Genomic DNA, 15571 nt, shown 5'->3' with positions numbered 1-15571 from the left:
CCCCCCCCCCCCCCCCCCCGCGTGGCAGCACTTCAGGCTGCAAGGGCTCCCTTGTTCGGAAGGGCCTGAGGGCGGTGGTCCAGGACCTGCCCTGGACATGAGACACTTGAGAATGTCTTCGCTGCTACAAACACTCCAGTGGGCCTGTGACAGCCACCACCTCACCACCCCTCCCACGTTAAAGTGCTCTTACAAGACTTAGGAATTGACTGTACAAACGAATGAGTCCTTGGTAAGTACCCAGTGAGTGACACAAGAAAGCTTATACGTACGGTTTCCTTCATCTGGATCTGGTTGATCTTTATTCGAAACAGTTTGTGCTTGAACTCCCCGTTGAACATGAATGTGTCCCCGTCTTCCACCTCCTTCCCTTTGGGACTCTTAACCAGAACTCGTGCTTTGCCGCAGGCCAGGGACTGCAACGTTCTTCGCAGCTCACCATCCTCTGGGCGGGGAGAGAATCGGGCACAGACTAGCACCGAAATGAGGACACGTGACAATGGTGAAAGACACCCCACACTCACATGTGACGGGCAGAGACTGGGCTGATCTCTAACAACAAGGACACGCGGAGGCCACACAGTCACGGAGCGAGGACTCTTACCTATCCCTGTGGCCATTTTTATTTCTTCAAAGCTGAATCCGTCCCCTTCGTTGAACATGAGAAGCACCAGTGTCTGGAACAGGGACACCTGGAACTCCTTCTTCCCCTGAAAGAGCATGGGACGCACCCCGTGTAAACCTGTGAGCTCTGTGTGCAGGAAAGCGGCTAGGCTCTAGAGGGCTTCACCCCCAGGACCAGCCTCTCTGGGTGGAGGTGGGGAAGCATGGCTGCCCCACCCGGTCTGCAGAGGCAGGAGAGGATACATGCAATTTACATACGTAGTATCCATGCACATAGGATTTATAGGATACGGTGCCTAGTGCATGGTAACAGCTAGCAAAGTAGTCATTCTGTAAATTTTTTGCTTGGTATATACAACTGAATCTTATTTACAAAGCTGAAGTTAAACAGGAACATGAAGGCATTGTTTTGTGACCTGCTTCTTTCTGGTATCAAAACACCGTCTGCACTTTCCTCTTGTATAACGTCTCTTTTAGCAATAGCACCGCGACAAACGGGCTTATTCACTGCTCTGTGAAAACGTCTTATTATGATGAATTTCTGGAACTGGCACCACTGTAACAAAGCCTGTGACTTTGGAGGCGGGAGACGTGAGACCAAAGCATGCTCTGTATGGCGCTGTTCCTCCAGGTTTTAGCCTTGACCAATCAGTACTCGAAATGTGGCATTTCACTGGACTGTAATTTGCAAATGTTTGGCAGAAAAATAGAGCAGGTTTTCAATGAATTTGATTTCTTAGTCTTGCTTTTATGAGTTGCCTCTTCACATCCTTTGCTTTCTTCTTTTTTTAAACCTGGAAGCTTCACACATTCCGGGTCGCTGCGCTGATTTCTGTATCATTCCTATTCTAGCACATGTGCTGTTGAAGCGAGCACTCCTTTGCTCTTTTTTCAGCTAGGTAAATGCTTTCTATTTTTATTGACTTTATTGATTGGAATATTAATCCTTCAGCTGTTTATTATCGTTGACCAAGAAAAGGCAGTACGGAGTTATGCTGAATGACCTTTTCCTTTGTTTGTTACCAAAGATCAACCACAATTGAAAATATTCTATTAACATATTTATATGTTATTTGTCTATGAAACAGACAAAGAACTTACTTCTTTAAACTCTGCTTTTAAAACAGCATGGCCCAACGTGGTTTGCCACTGAAGTTTTCGACCACTGTGCTTTCCAAGATAGAATGTCTTAAATATTTCCTGAAGTTTAACCATCTGCCAAGCACAGGAAAACAATAAGTTTAATTATGCTAAACACCACACATCCAAAGAACCACATACTGCTTAATTTACAAAGCTTTCAAAATTTTTCACAGCTGAATGAAAAGATCAGTTCTGTATTTTGACAGTGTTTCTTTGGATTATTCTGTTACCTATGCAAATGTCTGCCACTCTGGCACACTGGGGTCTGCTTCCCACATGGGTGTTGCTTCAAGTGGTACTTAATGCACAGACAGGTTGTGTTCCTCAGTCTCCACAGCCCACGCTGTGGCTCCCCTGGCCAGTGGCACATGCAGTCAAGACCACAGAGACCGTCTGCAGGCCCAGCTGTGTCCTGCCAGGTTGTGGTGAGGCTGGGAGGGTGCTGGGAAGCAGGCTGTGGTGAGGCTGGGAGGGCACTGGAAAGCACCGGAGACAGTCTTGTCTAGGAGGCATGACGTGCCACTGTTTCCATCGTTACTTTCTGGGAGGATTTCTCCTACCTTCTAAACTTTCTTGTGGTTCTTCTTCTTTTTTTTTTTTTTTTTTAATTTTTTTTGATGTTTATTTATTTTAGAGACAGAAAGAGCACAAGTGGGGGGAGGGCAGAGAGAGGGAGACACAGAATCTGAAGCAGGCTCCAGGCTCCAAGCTGTCAGCACAGAGCCCAATGCGGGGCTCAAATCCATGAACCATGAGATCATGACCTGAGCTGAAGTCAGGTACCCAATCGACTGAACCACCCAGGCGCCCCTCGTGGTTCTTTTTTTTCAAGTTTATTTATTTTTGAGAGAGAGAAGAGAGAGAGTGCTCTAGCAAGCAGGGGAGGGGCAGAGAGAGAGCAAGAGAATCCCAAGCAGGCTCCGAGCTGTCAGCATAGAGCTCAACGCGGGGCTCGAACTCATGAACCCTGAGATGATGACCTGAGCCGAAGTCAAGAGTTGGACACTCAACTGACTGAGCCCCCCCCCAGGCATCCCTCTCACAGTTCTTTACTGCTGTGGTCTCACTCCTTTGAAGCCCCTCCTCCTTCTCCCGGTGTCCAGCCCTCCCCACCCCTGGCCTCCTGCTTAGTTACAGACGGGTTCTGCTGTCTGACAGTGTTTCAGGGTGCATTTTCTGGTGTCCCACGCACTCCCTCTCACTTTCTTTGCTTGGTTCCCTCGACATTCTCACTGCTCTGCAGCCAGGATAGCCAATGGTCTGTGCTGCCAAATCCAATGGGTTCTTCTTATCAGGCTTCGATCAGAGAAATAGCTTTGTGAGAGGCGGCTTCCCTGCCCTCGGTGACTAATGGCTTAGACCCCCGTGTCTTTGTCTCATGTCCTTTCCTTCCAAGGTCTCCTTGGTGTGTCTACCTTCCACCCCGGACACATGGGCGCCCTCAGGGTCCTGTGTGCCAGATAGTCTGCACTCTGCTCACTGCCCTGTCAGCATCCTTGGCTGCTTCCAAGTTCTTAGGATAAAGAGTCAAACTCTTGGGGCGCCTGGGTGGCTCAATCGGTTAAGTGCCTGACTCCTGATTTTGGCTCAGGTCATGATCTCACGGTTTGTGAGTTCAAACCCACACGCTGATAGGGTAGAGCCCGCTTAGAATTCTCTCTCTCTCTCTCTCTCTCTCTCTCTCTCTCTCTTCCTCTGCCCCTTCTCTGCTTACGCCCAACCATGTGTGCATGCTCCCCCCGCCCTCAAAAAATAAACTAAAAAAAAAAAAAAGATTCTGAGGCTCCTGGGTGACTCAGTTAAACGTCTGACTTTGGTTCAGGTCATGATCTCAGGGCTCATGAGTTTAAGTCCCACGTTGGCTCTCTGCTGTCAGCACTAAACCCACTTCAGATCTTCTGTCCCCCTCTCTCTCCGCCTCCCCAGCTCACATGCTCTTTCTCTGAAGTGAACAAACATTAAAAAGAAATAAAAATAAAGAGTAAAACCCTTCCAAGCCTTGCCAAGGTCCTGTCCTCCAGAACCACTGATTGCACTGGCCTGTCCTGTGCTTCCCCCACTGGACGAGTACGCTGTGCTGTCTACCCTCAGGCTTCCGCCTAGGGACACCCCTCAGTAACCCCCTGGTCATCTTTAGAGCCCCTTCCTCACAGAGGCCTTCTCCAACTGCTCTTGGCTCTGAGGGCATTCATAGCAACTTGTGACTGTCCCCCTCTGGACAGAGAGCTCAGGGCATCCGCAGGTGCGAGGGAGCGAAGGCCCGCTCTCCCTGCCTGGGGCATCTGTCAGCTCCTCTGCGCTCTGTCCAAGCGGTGCCTTTGGTCAGGATGCCCGTCGGCCTTGCATCTGCCCAGCAACCCCATCCTCACACTTCAGAACTATCACCCACACCCACATTCAACCACATCAGATCCCAGGCACAATTATCATTTCATTTCTAAGTATTGTAGTATATATCCAAAAGACAACGACTCTCTCAGAAAACATATCTAGAAGTGCCTGGGTGGCTCAGTGGGTTAAGCATCCAACTCTTGATCTCAGGGTCATGAGTTCAAGCCCCATGTTGGGCTCTGCACCGGGGGTGTGAAGTCAACTTAACAAATAATTTGCAAAAAAAGAAAACATACTTGGTGCCATATGACATTCAACCAATAAAAGCTAGCTAATAAGGTGATGAACTTCCTAAAAACTTTTTCCTTGCGATTAACTCCTAGAAGTGGCCATAATCATCATGGTAAGAGGACAGCAGCTAACACTGGGTGCTTATTATGTGCCAATTACAATCCCAGGCTCAAAATGGAACAGAGACCCACCCACATGTAAGAGTATCGATAAAACTCTTAGCAGAAAACAGAAGTAAATTTTCAAGACCTTGGATGTGGCAACAGTTCTTAGATACGACAACAAAAGTAACAACAGAAAACATACTGGACTTTACAAAAACTCTAAAATTTTATGCAAAGAACACTATCAAAAGAGTAAAAAGATATCTCACAGAATGGGAGAAGATATTTGCCAATCACATATCTGATAAGGATCTAGTGCCCAGAATATACACAGAACTCTTAAAATTTAGCAACAGATAACACAAGTAAAAAATGGGCAAAGGACTTGCATAGAAAGTTCTTCACAGAAGAGCTACGGTGGCCAATAGGCACACGAAAAGATGCTCGACAAAATCATCATTCATTGGGGAAAAGCAAATCTAACCAAAACGAGATACCAATTCATACCCACGAAGATGGCTCCGATCAAAAACCAGAATAACAAATACTGAGGAGGATATGAGGAAACTGGAAGCCGTGTTGCTGATGGAAATGTAACAGGCTGCAGCTGCAGTGGAAAACCAGCTTCTCACCCGCATCTCCACTCCTGGGTGTGTACCAGAGGCTCTGAAAACCGGGACACAGATTTCTGCACGCTTGTGCTCACGGCAGCGTTATTCACAGTGGCCGAAAGGTAAACGCACCTTTCAAGTGTCCGTGGCCAGCCAGCTGGCCGGAGGGACAGAACTTGGTCCACACACACAGTGGAACATCATTCAGCCTCATAAAGGAAGCACGATGTGGGCTACACGTCGTGGAACCCGCACGGTGAGTGGAAGAGGTCAGACACGGAAGGCCACCAAGTGTGACTGCAGTTATGTTAGAACCCAGAGTGGGCAAGTCCCTCGTTAGCGGGCCAGCAGGTGCCCAGGCTTGGACACTGGAGCAGGAGTGAACGCTCAACTCCACGGGGGCAGGGTTCTGTTTGCCACAATGACGAAGTTCTGCACTGGACGCAGGTGCTGCTCAGCTGTACGGCTTGAAATGGTGAGCTGCAGTCCGCTTCCCCCATGGCTTCCTCCCCTGTGTTTACACTGTGGGTGTATTTTTACAAAGGCCAGTACAGTAAGCCTTCAACATCTCTTGCTAGACAACAAAAAAGTACCAGGAAACCACGAGGGCCAGTACAAGGACAGAGGAGCTGACAGGGGCTCCAGCAGCTGGATGGCAGACAACAGGGGCATCGGAGCAAGCAACCAGGAGTCCGCGAGTCTGTCCAGAGGAGGACAGAGACGGTCACTGTTGACCAAGGCGAAAGTGGATCTGAGCAGAGATCGCCCAGCAGGAGAATCTGGTGGGGGAGAGGAGGTCCACACCACGTCCACGTACCTTCCCACAGATTACTTCAAAAGTACAACAGGAGAAACACTAACCACACAGAGAAGCCAGCTAAAGCTTTAACCAACGACAACATGGGACACCAACAGACGGGGGCAAACAGACAGCAGGTACCTCCTGATGTGCTGTTGGCTGAGCAAATTGTGTGGGACCCTTGCTGGATGAGCCCAGTGGACATAATTCATGAAAACTGGTGTGCAGTTTTGGGATGTGTGAACGTTAAGAAAGAAGAGGCTGGTGTAGGTGATACGGGGAAGGGGAACAGGGTAACTGTGGTGTGGGGCCTGGATGGTGTCTGGACAAAAGCAGAGAGGGCTCCCTCCCCCTGGGATAAAACTGTTACGGCAGTAATTGACTCGAGAGCGTCTCTGGGAGGTACCCACTGAAGTACTAGGTGCAGGAGGTATGATGTAGCCTCTCAAGTGTCAGTGCTGAAAACACAGGCAACACGTTCTGGGAATGCTTTGAACTATTCTCGCAAAGTCTCTGTAAGTCTGAATCACCTCAAAATAAGAAGCAAACAAACTCAAAGTGCCACAAGAGACACACCCAGGATGGACCTGCCTGGCCCAGTGAGCGGGGTGAGGAGGCGACGGAGGGTTTTCTGGAGAAAGCGTCTGGGGAGGGAAGTCTTAACCAGCAGTCAAATGCTGAGGACGGATGGGGGTGGAGTGAGGTTTTCTGGAGGTGGCTCACTTTCTGGAGGTGGTTTTCTGGAGTGAGGTTTTCTGGAGGGGGGCACAGAAGCCCTGGAGAACGTGGGAACTGAGGGGCATAGAGCCCGCAGGCAGCTCAGGACACAGCTGTGGCACCTGCAGACAGCAGTTGCTTGGGGAGGGAGGAGGGGACCGCAGCAATCTGGGGCGTCTGAGCCTGGGGACGTTGGTGCATATGTGCTCAGGACCACGGACTCACAGGCTGGAGGCTGAGGGCCTGTGTGGGCTGAGAAGGGAGCTGACAGGCTCTGGGAACATTAGCGTCTAGAGTAGAGGTGGAGGGCCCACAGGAGAAGACAAGTATCACGGTGCATCAACTGTACTTCAATAACCAGTTAAAACAACACAAAAAGGAGACAACCACAAAGACCAACCAGCAGAGTCAGAAACAGAAGAAAACCCTGAAACAGAGAGTCTTGGAAACGGAACAAACAGCCTCACGACAGGCTGTCTCCAGCCTGGGCTCCCAGGTGCCTTTCTTGGTCCTTTCCAGAAGGCCCTTGTCCCTGCTGTTTTCTTCCCGGCTCCACCCCAAACCAGCCAGGGGACACAGGCCGTCATGGTGAAATGCTGTTTTCCAGAGGCTATGAGGACCCTGCAGTTTTACTTCTGTGATTTAAAAAAACCTCTCGTTAAATACTCCGTGACAGGTAGCATCTCTGTGCATGGTATATGTGTAAGAAGTCCACAGGGCAAGTGCCTGGGGGGCTCAGTCAGTTAAGCATCAACTTTGGCTCAGGTCATGATCTCGAGGTCTGAGTTCGAACCTCACACTGGGCTCTCTGCTGTCGGCGGGGAGCCCACTTTAGATCCTCTGTCCCCCTCTCTCTGCCCCTTACCCACTTACGCACACGCGCACACACACTCTCTCAAAAATAAATAAAACACTTAATGTATTTGGTTTCCATAACTATTCCCCAGACACTTTTATCTTTTTTATTTTTTTGATGTTTATTTTTGGGAGAGAGACATAGAGCATGAGTAGGGGAAGGACAGAGAAGACAGTGGGGGAGACACAGAATCTGAAACAGGCTCCAGGCTCTGAGCTGTCAGCACAGAGGCCATGAACCATGAGATCATGACCTGAGCTGAAAGTTGGACACTTAACTGACTGAGCCACCCATGTGCCCTTTCCCCAAATACTTTTTAAAATTTACTGCATGGTGACTGGGTGGCTCAGTTGGTTAAGCATCCACCTCTTGGCTTTGGCTCGGGTCATGATCTCACGGTTTGTGAGTTTGAGCCCTGTGCTGACAGCTCAGAGTCTGGAGCCTGCTTCAGATTCTGTGTCTTCCTTTCTCTCTGCCCCTCCCTTGCTTGCGCTCTCTCTCTCTCAAAAATAAACATTAAAAACAAAAAAACCCCAAAGCAGTCCACGGTACTTTGGCAACACTGATATATGAAAAATAAAAGGCAAACACTCTTTGAAACACTTACTTCTGGAGTCAAATGCACTTCCATAGGTGTGTATGTTGGCCAGTACCCCATCGTAAGTATGTTCACGGTTAGATCTATAGAACCTGGGTCACTCTGATTCTGCATATACTAAAGACAAAGAAAACCAAGAGGAAACAGTTACTGCAGAATGTCATCAAAAATAACTAGTTCGTAAAAGAGTAAACAGTGTAATTTTCAAACCACAGTTCAACATGTGTTTGCACCTAGTCCCAAGAACACATCCCACTGAAGCCATGCAACATGTTCCAAAGTCATTTGGGATATTTTTTCTTTCTTGGTTATGTTACCAATACAGGACACTAGCACACCTCTTTAAATCAAAAATTTTTAAACATTTTTAGGGATTACTTTTCTTTTTCATTTTGAATTTCAGTTATTTGGACATGTGGACATGTATGATTCTCAAGGCGGAGGGTTTTCCCTTGGCTGACACCCCCCCCAACACAACTTAAAGCGGGGTGGCTCCTGTTCGGCTGTCCCACGTGAAACAAACAGAGCTTGCCTGCTTGAACTGCACCATGATGTCCTTGGACAGCTCCATGTCCTTGAACATGCCTTCCAGCTTGCTGGTGAATGCTGCGCCGCACTCTGGGACACAAGCGGAGGCGTGAGCACCCCCAGGGACGAGGCCCAGCGCAGGGAAGGGTACACCCCGGGGCCCACACGCTTACCGTGCTTTAGTTTGGACAACATAGATTTTTCAGCATCTACTGAGGCGCTTTTTCCAACAAGGAGTCTTTTTGCCAAATCTTTTTTATAAAATGCTTCGAAGACATCTTTCCCTGTTTATAAGCAAATGAAAATGGCGTGAGACGCTGGACTATTAACGCGCACTTGCTCACTCCGGCTGAGACTCCAGTGGCGGCTGTGCCGCAGGGAGCTCGGCAGGGGCCTGTGCGGGATGCCCCCATAGGAGGACACCCGCGCTGCCATCGATGGGCGCCCACCCCTCCATTCCCCGTGCTGACACGGAAGCGGGAGTGTTTCTGTCTGTCTCAAGGAAAAGAGGGGGCCCATGTACAGACGTGTTGACCGTCTCGTCTCTCCCTGCTCAGTGTTAATAGGAACAGCGTAGAGTGTGTCTCACCGTGAATGAACCTGAATATTATCATGACCTTGTCGAGAATCCTCTCCAGCTCCTCGTCTGTTGCTTCTTTATTACCCGCTCTCAATTTTGAATCAACATGTTTTGCTGTGAGAGTAAAAGTTTACAGTATTTAAAAAACAAGTATTTCTTATATAATACATTTCCTAAATAGAAAAAAAGAGCATCTTTAATTTCTACAAGCAAAAAGTAGACAGCAACACTCTAGAACCTTTCCAAAAAAATATTATTTTATGACAAAAGGCAGATCATGTGAATTTTCTATGACAAGTATTTTCAAGTCATGGGAGATAAATAATTATACCGCTGCTCCAGCAACGGGAGGGCCCCACCTTCCAGATGTAGCATCCCTGAACACAGGCCTCTCGTACCTGAGACCACAGATTGGCCATGCCTTCCAGAAGCCCACACTCCAGGAGTTCAATACCCACCTCTGGAGAAACCACAATCCAGAAAGTGGTATGAAGGCCAAGCTAAACTGCCTTGTGAATTTTTTGTTTGGTTGCTGACTTTTTCTTTTTTAAAGATTTAATTTTTTCTAAGTAATCTCTACACTAATGTGGGCCTTGAACCCACAACACCAAGATTAAGAGTCGCACGCTCCACTGGCTGAGCCAGCCAGGTGCCCCTTTCGTCGCTGCTTTTATTAGTTTTTTCCCTTCACAATTTTTTCATTATGAAATCCTCTGAACATACACAGAGGTAGAAACTGCACAATGAACCCCACGTCCCCATCACATACCCTCAACAGTAGGAAGTTCAACGCTGAATCACTGTACTTACTACATCTTTCTTTGCCCTTTGCCTAAAAACTTCCATTGACTAGTGAGTCTATGAATCCCGAAATATGCTTTGCTATTATCACGACATAATTGTATAAAGTGATAATTTAAAAACTGCTTCATCTTAAAACGTGATCTTTTAAGACCATATCCAATTTTACCCTATTTTAATGCTGGTGAGATAACGCGAAGACAGGGACACACGAACGTCTCCACGCTAATTGGTCACGTCACCCTCGTAACGCCGAGGCACTCGTATATAGCAAACCCTCTTCTTCCGATCCCAGAGCGCAGATCAGCGGCCGTGCTCCAGACAGAACCAGAAGCACATCTGTACTCTCTCTTCCTTCTTCTGTGACATCAAGCTGCCACTTGACAAAATCACTGCTCCGTTCTCCCTTATAAGTGCCGTGTGTGCTTCTACACACACGATACGTATACACACAACCCTTCTCCACCCTCCCCAAGGGGAGCTTAAAGATTCCGGGGAAAGGTTTTGCTTAAGTTCTGCTTTCTTTTCCCATATTAAAACAACGTCTGGAAATACGTTTTCTACCTATCAGTTCTGCGGGCTTATTCGGCCTCTTATTGATAAACGTCTCAAAGGACTCCTTCATCAAGTTGATGAACTTCTCGTTCCTCTGGAAGCATGCTTCTATCACGTGGTCCACTCGGTCCTTAAAATCCAGCAGGTCCTGTACCATATCTTTGTCTTTCTCAGGATTGATGACAATTGTTGTCCCGAAAGTCTACAAGAACACACACACCGCATCAGTGGCAGGTAACGGCACCATACATGTTATGTTCTCCTGAGACTTTAATAATCACCGTTGGTGTTAAATACTAAATCGTTTCAAAAGTTCCACAAATTCAGTGTACGTTCAAGAAGTTAAGTGAATATACAATTAACGCTTCAGTGTTTGAATTCTGCTTTTGAAAGAATTTGTGAATTAGTGGGAAAATGTCCACTGCTTAAAAACAAAAACAAAAATAAACTTTTACTGGGGCGCCTGGGTGGCTCAGTCAGTTGAGCATCCAACTCTTGATCTCAGCTCAGGTCATGATCTCACAGTTCGTGAGTTCAAGCCCCATATCGGGCTCCGTGGAGATTCTCTCTCTCCCTCTGCCCTCCCCAACCAACCCCCACCCCCTGCCCAAAATAAATTAACATTTAAAAAAAACCTGAAAACTTTCACTTACAAATTTCTCAGACGTTCCCATTAACCCAACACACCTACTTGGACTTCTTGACTAGAGTTTCCTTTTTCTTCCACTGCTAACCAAAGCCCAGTTTTAGGCTGCATTTTTAATTGAAAAATGCTATATTAAACATCACTAGAAGTCTATTATGTGACAATAATAGTTAGCTGTTTGATGATATAAACTTTGGTAGATACAATTATACTATTTGATGTGTTTAGAGAAGGGACAGAGACAGCAGGCCCCAAATGGAGTCACTGTGCTAAGCATCACGTCAGCAAACCAGGGCTTAACACCTGACCTAACTGAGGTTTTGGTCCCTCCGAGGAACAGAGTCTTCAAGCACTCAATCACTAGGCTTGTCAACACTAGTGACGTCATCTGCCAGACGGTTCCCTGTCATCCCCTCAGGAAGGTGACCTTGCCACAAGCAATCAGTCTTTGCCAGGATAACTTCCTGGTCCTGCCCCATCCTGTCTATAAAAGGCTTCCCTATCACATAGCTCCCCAAGGCTCCTTTCTATCGGCTGGATGGTACCAAATAAAGCCAGTAAGATCTTCAAAATTCCCTCAGTCCAATTTCGTCTTTTCAGATATGTACTTTGGGAAAACTGGTCTTAATAGCATATGTACACATACTTACGTATCCTATACATAAGTGAAGGCAGATTACTGGCGAAATGGTACAAATGAAACTGGCAGCGATCCCTTCTGGAGAGGGACACGGTATGCCCAGCCGGGGTGGAAGGGATTTTCCTCCGTACACTTTTGTACTGAGTGCATTTAAAAATAACACACACACGCTGCCAGGGATCAGCTTCACTGTGATAACGACACAGTGTCGAACATAATCTCCATTCCTGTCAGTGTGACTGCATGTCGCTGACAGACACTCAGGAACAGCGGTCACACCACTGATCTCTAAGACCTGGACTGCATGTGTACAGGGGAGCTCTCGCGTTCAGCACACGTTCCTGCTCCTAGGGCTACTCGTCAGCAAAGCCCTCGTTCTCCAATCTTTTTGGAACATACAGCTCTGTTGCTGGCGTGAGTTGGTAGCCACGTCCAGCTCCATGTTGTTGTGTACAAAGTATCAGGGGGTTGTGCCTGCGGGCATGAGCTTCCCACGTGGAGGCAGATAAGCAATCTTAGGACTGATTATTCCATACAGCATGCGTGCAAGCTTTCCATCATCCTTTCTATATAACTGAACTTTCTGTGATCACTACAGATTCACGTGCAGCGGAAAGAACAGAGATCCCTCCTACACTTGGCTCAGCTCCTCCTGATGGCACTATCGGGCAAAGCTGCAGAATGGTATCACCACCAGGATCCTGGCACTGGCACACTGCATCCAGCTTCTCCAGGCTGCCCCCCCCCCCCCCCCCCCCCCCGAGTATGCTGTTCCCCCGACTTGTCACCGGCACAGCCTTGTGTGCTCCCACCCCCTCCGTCAGCATGAGGGCCCTGCTGCTGCCTTCCCATGACCGTATACAGACGCGTCACAGAAACATCACAGCACTGTGACAATAACGGATCTGGATGGTGGGAGACGTGGCAGCACACATGCCACCAAATGGATACACCAAAACGTGTAACCATTCTCACGGTCGATGAGCAAAGGCATGAGGTGTTTAAAAATCAGATGCACAGAAATGCGAATTTTTGAAAGTTGTGGCTGTACGTGGCACCGGAGCCCAGGCAGGTGACCGATGGCAGCCTTTAATGACGTCTGGCTGTGGAGTGCTCACGGGCGGGGCCATCTTTCAGAAAAGGTTTGCCTCATTGGGGAGGAAACGCGAGACTGCTGTCCACCCGAGCCCCTGCCTCGAGAAGAGCCCCTCCCCATGTGGGGAGCCACACGGCCGGGAGACAGGACGCTGCCATCCACAGGCGCGGTCACCGCGCATCACGACAGCCCCACGCACCTTGATGTACTCGCTCCAGTGCTGCAGCAGGACCTGCTGCCCACCCTTCACGCGGCTGAACAGCTGGTACATCTGGGTGAGGTCGGGCACTCGGTTCTCGTCCAGCAGCTGGTCGAGCCCTGCGACGGCACAGCGAGCGTTAGCGCGGCTCGGGGGTCCATGTGTGAACGGGCGCCTCACAAGTGTGGGGTCGACCCCTGTCCTCCGTGGGTGAGAAACAGTCCTACGCGGCCCCGTTGGCCAGGACCCACCGCCAGAGGACGCTAGCGGCCGTGCTGCTCAATTCAGGTCGCCAGAGCCCCGGTCCCACTAACACAGCAGCCAGGGCAGCGTCCCTGGGCACCTCTCACTATCATCACTCAGAGAGCAGATCTGGGGGCCCGAGTCTAACCTGTCAGGTCATCCACTCTATCCACTTATGCGATAAGCCGTGGGAGAGAAGCGTCTGCTGTCCGTTGGGGATTCTGAAGTTATTTAACATAGCACTTTCAGGGGTTTTCCTGTTTTAGGTATTTAGATTTTTACGAAGCCTTTCTAAAACAGTACGGAAATCAGGAAGAGAAAACTGTCTAAGATGTCTGCTTTGTGACAGCCCCGCAGAGGCTGCGAGGCCAGGCGTGGGGAGGTGTGAGCCATGTGACTCAAGTCTCAGGTTCTTCTGTCACGTGGGCACAGTGTCCACACATCAAAGGAGGGAAACAGGTGCACACAGGTGCGTCCTGGGGCCAGAATCACACATCTTTAGCAAGGGCTCTGAATGTTTATTTCTCCGAATTACATTCTGACCTAGTGATGCAAATAATTTTTTTTGCAAATAATTTTTTATAATTTATCCTCCTGAAACCCTAAATGTCTTTCTTCAAGAACTCAAAAACTACAGCTTCTCAGTTTTCAAATGTCTCTTAATAAAATTTAGATTAAGCTTGTACATAATTTGCCATGTTCTTGGAAGACTTTATGCAAATTTCTACTATTTACTTAAAGTCATTCATCCTAAGACTCCTTTCAGAAAATACCTAGTATGGGGTTTGAACACACTTGCTTTAGATGGACAGTAAATCCAGACCTCGTCCGTGTGAATGATTCCCAGTGCAGAAGGACAGAGATCCAGATCTGCACCTGGACCTTGGCTTAGGGGCTGTGCTTGGAGGCACCTGTGTCAGGCTGTTCGGAGCCGCTTTCCTTACTTGTATGATGGGGTCATGACCTCACGGGGGGGGGGGGCAGTTCCTGGGCCTAGAAGATACCGGCACTCAGTAATGCCAGCTCTCCCCTCCTGGCTTTGTTCTGGTTTCCGTGGAGACCCTATGCTCAGGTGTCTCATTACAGATAATACTACCACCTGGCAGAGTCCAAATCAGAATATATTTGGCTATTTATTTTTCTTATAATTTATAATTTACGTCCATAATTCTGGGCCTCCCCATAATTAAGCTTTAAGGTCTCCAACATCTTGAAATAAATCCTGTAGCTCCATCATGACTTTCAAATGGTAACATTACACACCTAATAGTTATACAAAGTACCGTGAAGGACTGAAGAGGGGGAGACCGTGCGCTCTGAACCCCAGAGAACTAAGCACACTGTGAAGGACACAGACACAGAGGGCAGGCGGGACGCTCCTCCGGGACACACGGTAGCTGCTGGAACCACCCTTACCAGGGCCTGACGAGCAGCACCAGGGATGTGGCACAAGAGGGCACGCTGCCCAGTCAGCAGTGCTGCGCCCTCCCTCTGCCAGCGGAGGGTTTGTCCGGCATACTCGGGACTCTGGCCGAAGTCCCCAGCCACCTGGCAGTTCACGTGGCGTTCAGCCTCTTGGGGTGCGTGGGGAGGAAGCCCCACCACAGCCGCGCAGCCCGTGCGACCAGCCTGCACCCTTGGGAGCTCTGTGCCTGCCAGCGCCCGTAGGCACCGCACAAGGACCCAGCTGCAAGCTGTCTGTGGCCCAGGGGGTTTCTCAGCGGCTTCAGCTGAGAACAGCATGTCCTGTGATTTTTTGATTTCTACCAGACGCCTTTCCCGGTGTTTCCAGGGCTAACATGCTCGTTATTGCCAATGATTTTTAGTGACTGTCTCATCAATGGATGTCCTTAAGCTGGTATTTACGCCGTTTCACTCACTTCCTTAAAATGTCAAGGGCGACCATGCAGGGTAACTTGACACAAAAGTTAGGAAAATCTACCTTTCTGCAGAATTGCTGTCAAATGTTCTCCTAACAGCTGTTTCTCCACACAAGCAATCAGTGGTTTCCTATTATGAGGCAAAAAGACAAGGTGTAAGCAATTGATGGAGAGACTTTGATCACCTGTAAAGATGGGGCATTTATTGTCTACACACCTGACACGGAGTTAATCAGAACAGCCATCTCCCTGCTGTCCATGAGGACTCTGAAATCTTTCTAAAGACAATCTTACTGGACAACAGAGACCAGGGGTCCAGGGAAAAGGAG

The 15571-nt window shown here is 48.6% G+C and overlaps 2 protein-coding genes across 2 annotated transcripts in view; one reads left to right on the top strand and one right to left on the bottom strand.

Moving 5' to 3' along the window:
* The window catches only part of PCID2 (PCI domain containing 2), a 129106-nt gene that overhangs the window by 64904 nt on the left and 48631 nt on the right, over nucleotides 1-15571 (top strand). The window lies entirely within an intron of this gene.
* Nucleotides 1-15571, bottom strand: part of CUL4A (cullin 4A) — a 46330-nt gene that overhangs the window by 7032 nt on the left and 23727 nt on the right. The window contains exons 9-18 of the mRNA XM_049647254.1: nucleotides 15305-15372; nucleotides 13120-13238; nucleotides 10548-10740; nucleotides 9192-9296; nucleotides 8776-8886; nucleotides 8607-8692; nucleotides 8084-8191; nucleotides 1726-1839; nucleotides 605-710; nucleotides 273-445 (exon numbers count right to left, since the gene is read on the bottom strand). Coding sequence (XP_049503211.1) covers nucleotides 273-445; nucleotides 605-710; nucleotides 1726-1839; nucleotides 8084-8191; nucleotides 8607-8692; nucleotides 8776-8886; nucleotides 9192-9296; nucleotides 10548-10740; nucleotides 13120-13238; nucleotides 15305-15372 — 1183 coding nt within the window. The remainder of the gene's footprint in view (nucleotides 1-272; nucleotides 446-604; nucleotides 711-1725; nucleotides 1840-8083; nucleotides 8192-8606; nucleotides 8693-8775; nucleotides 8887-9191; nucleotides 9297-10547; nucleotides 10741-13119; nucleotides 13239-15304; nucleotides 15373-15571) is intronic.

The sequence above is a fragment of the Panthera uncia genome (genome assembly GCF_023721935.1).
Source record: "Panthera uncia isolate 11264 chromosome A1 unlocalized genomic scaffold, Puncia_PCG_1.0 HiC_scaffold_16, whole genome shotgun sequence".
NCBI classification, from domain to species: Eukaryota; Metazoa; Chordata; class Mammalia; order Carnivora; family Felidae; genus Panthera; species Panthera uncia.
This window is presented reverse-complemented; position numbering and strand designations above follow the sequence as displayed.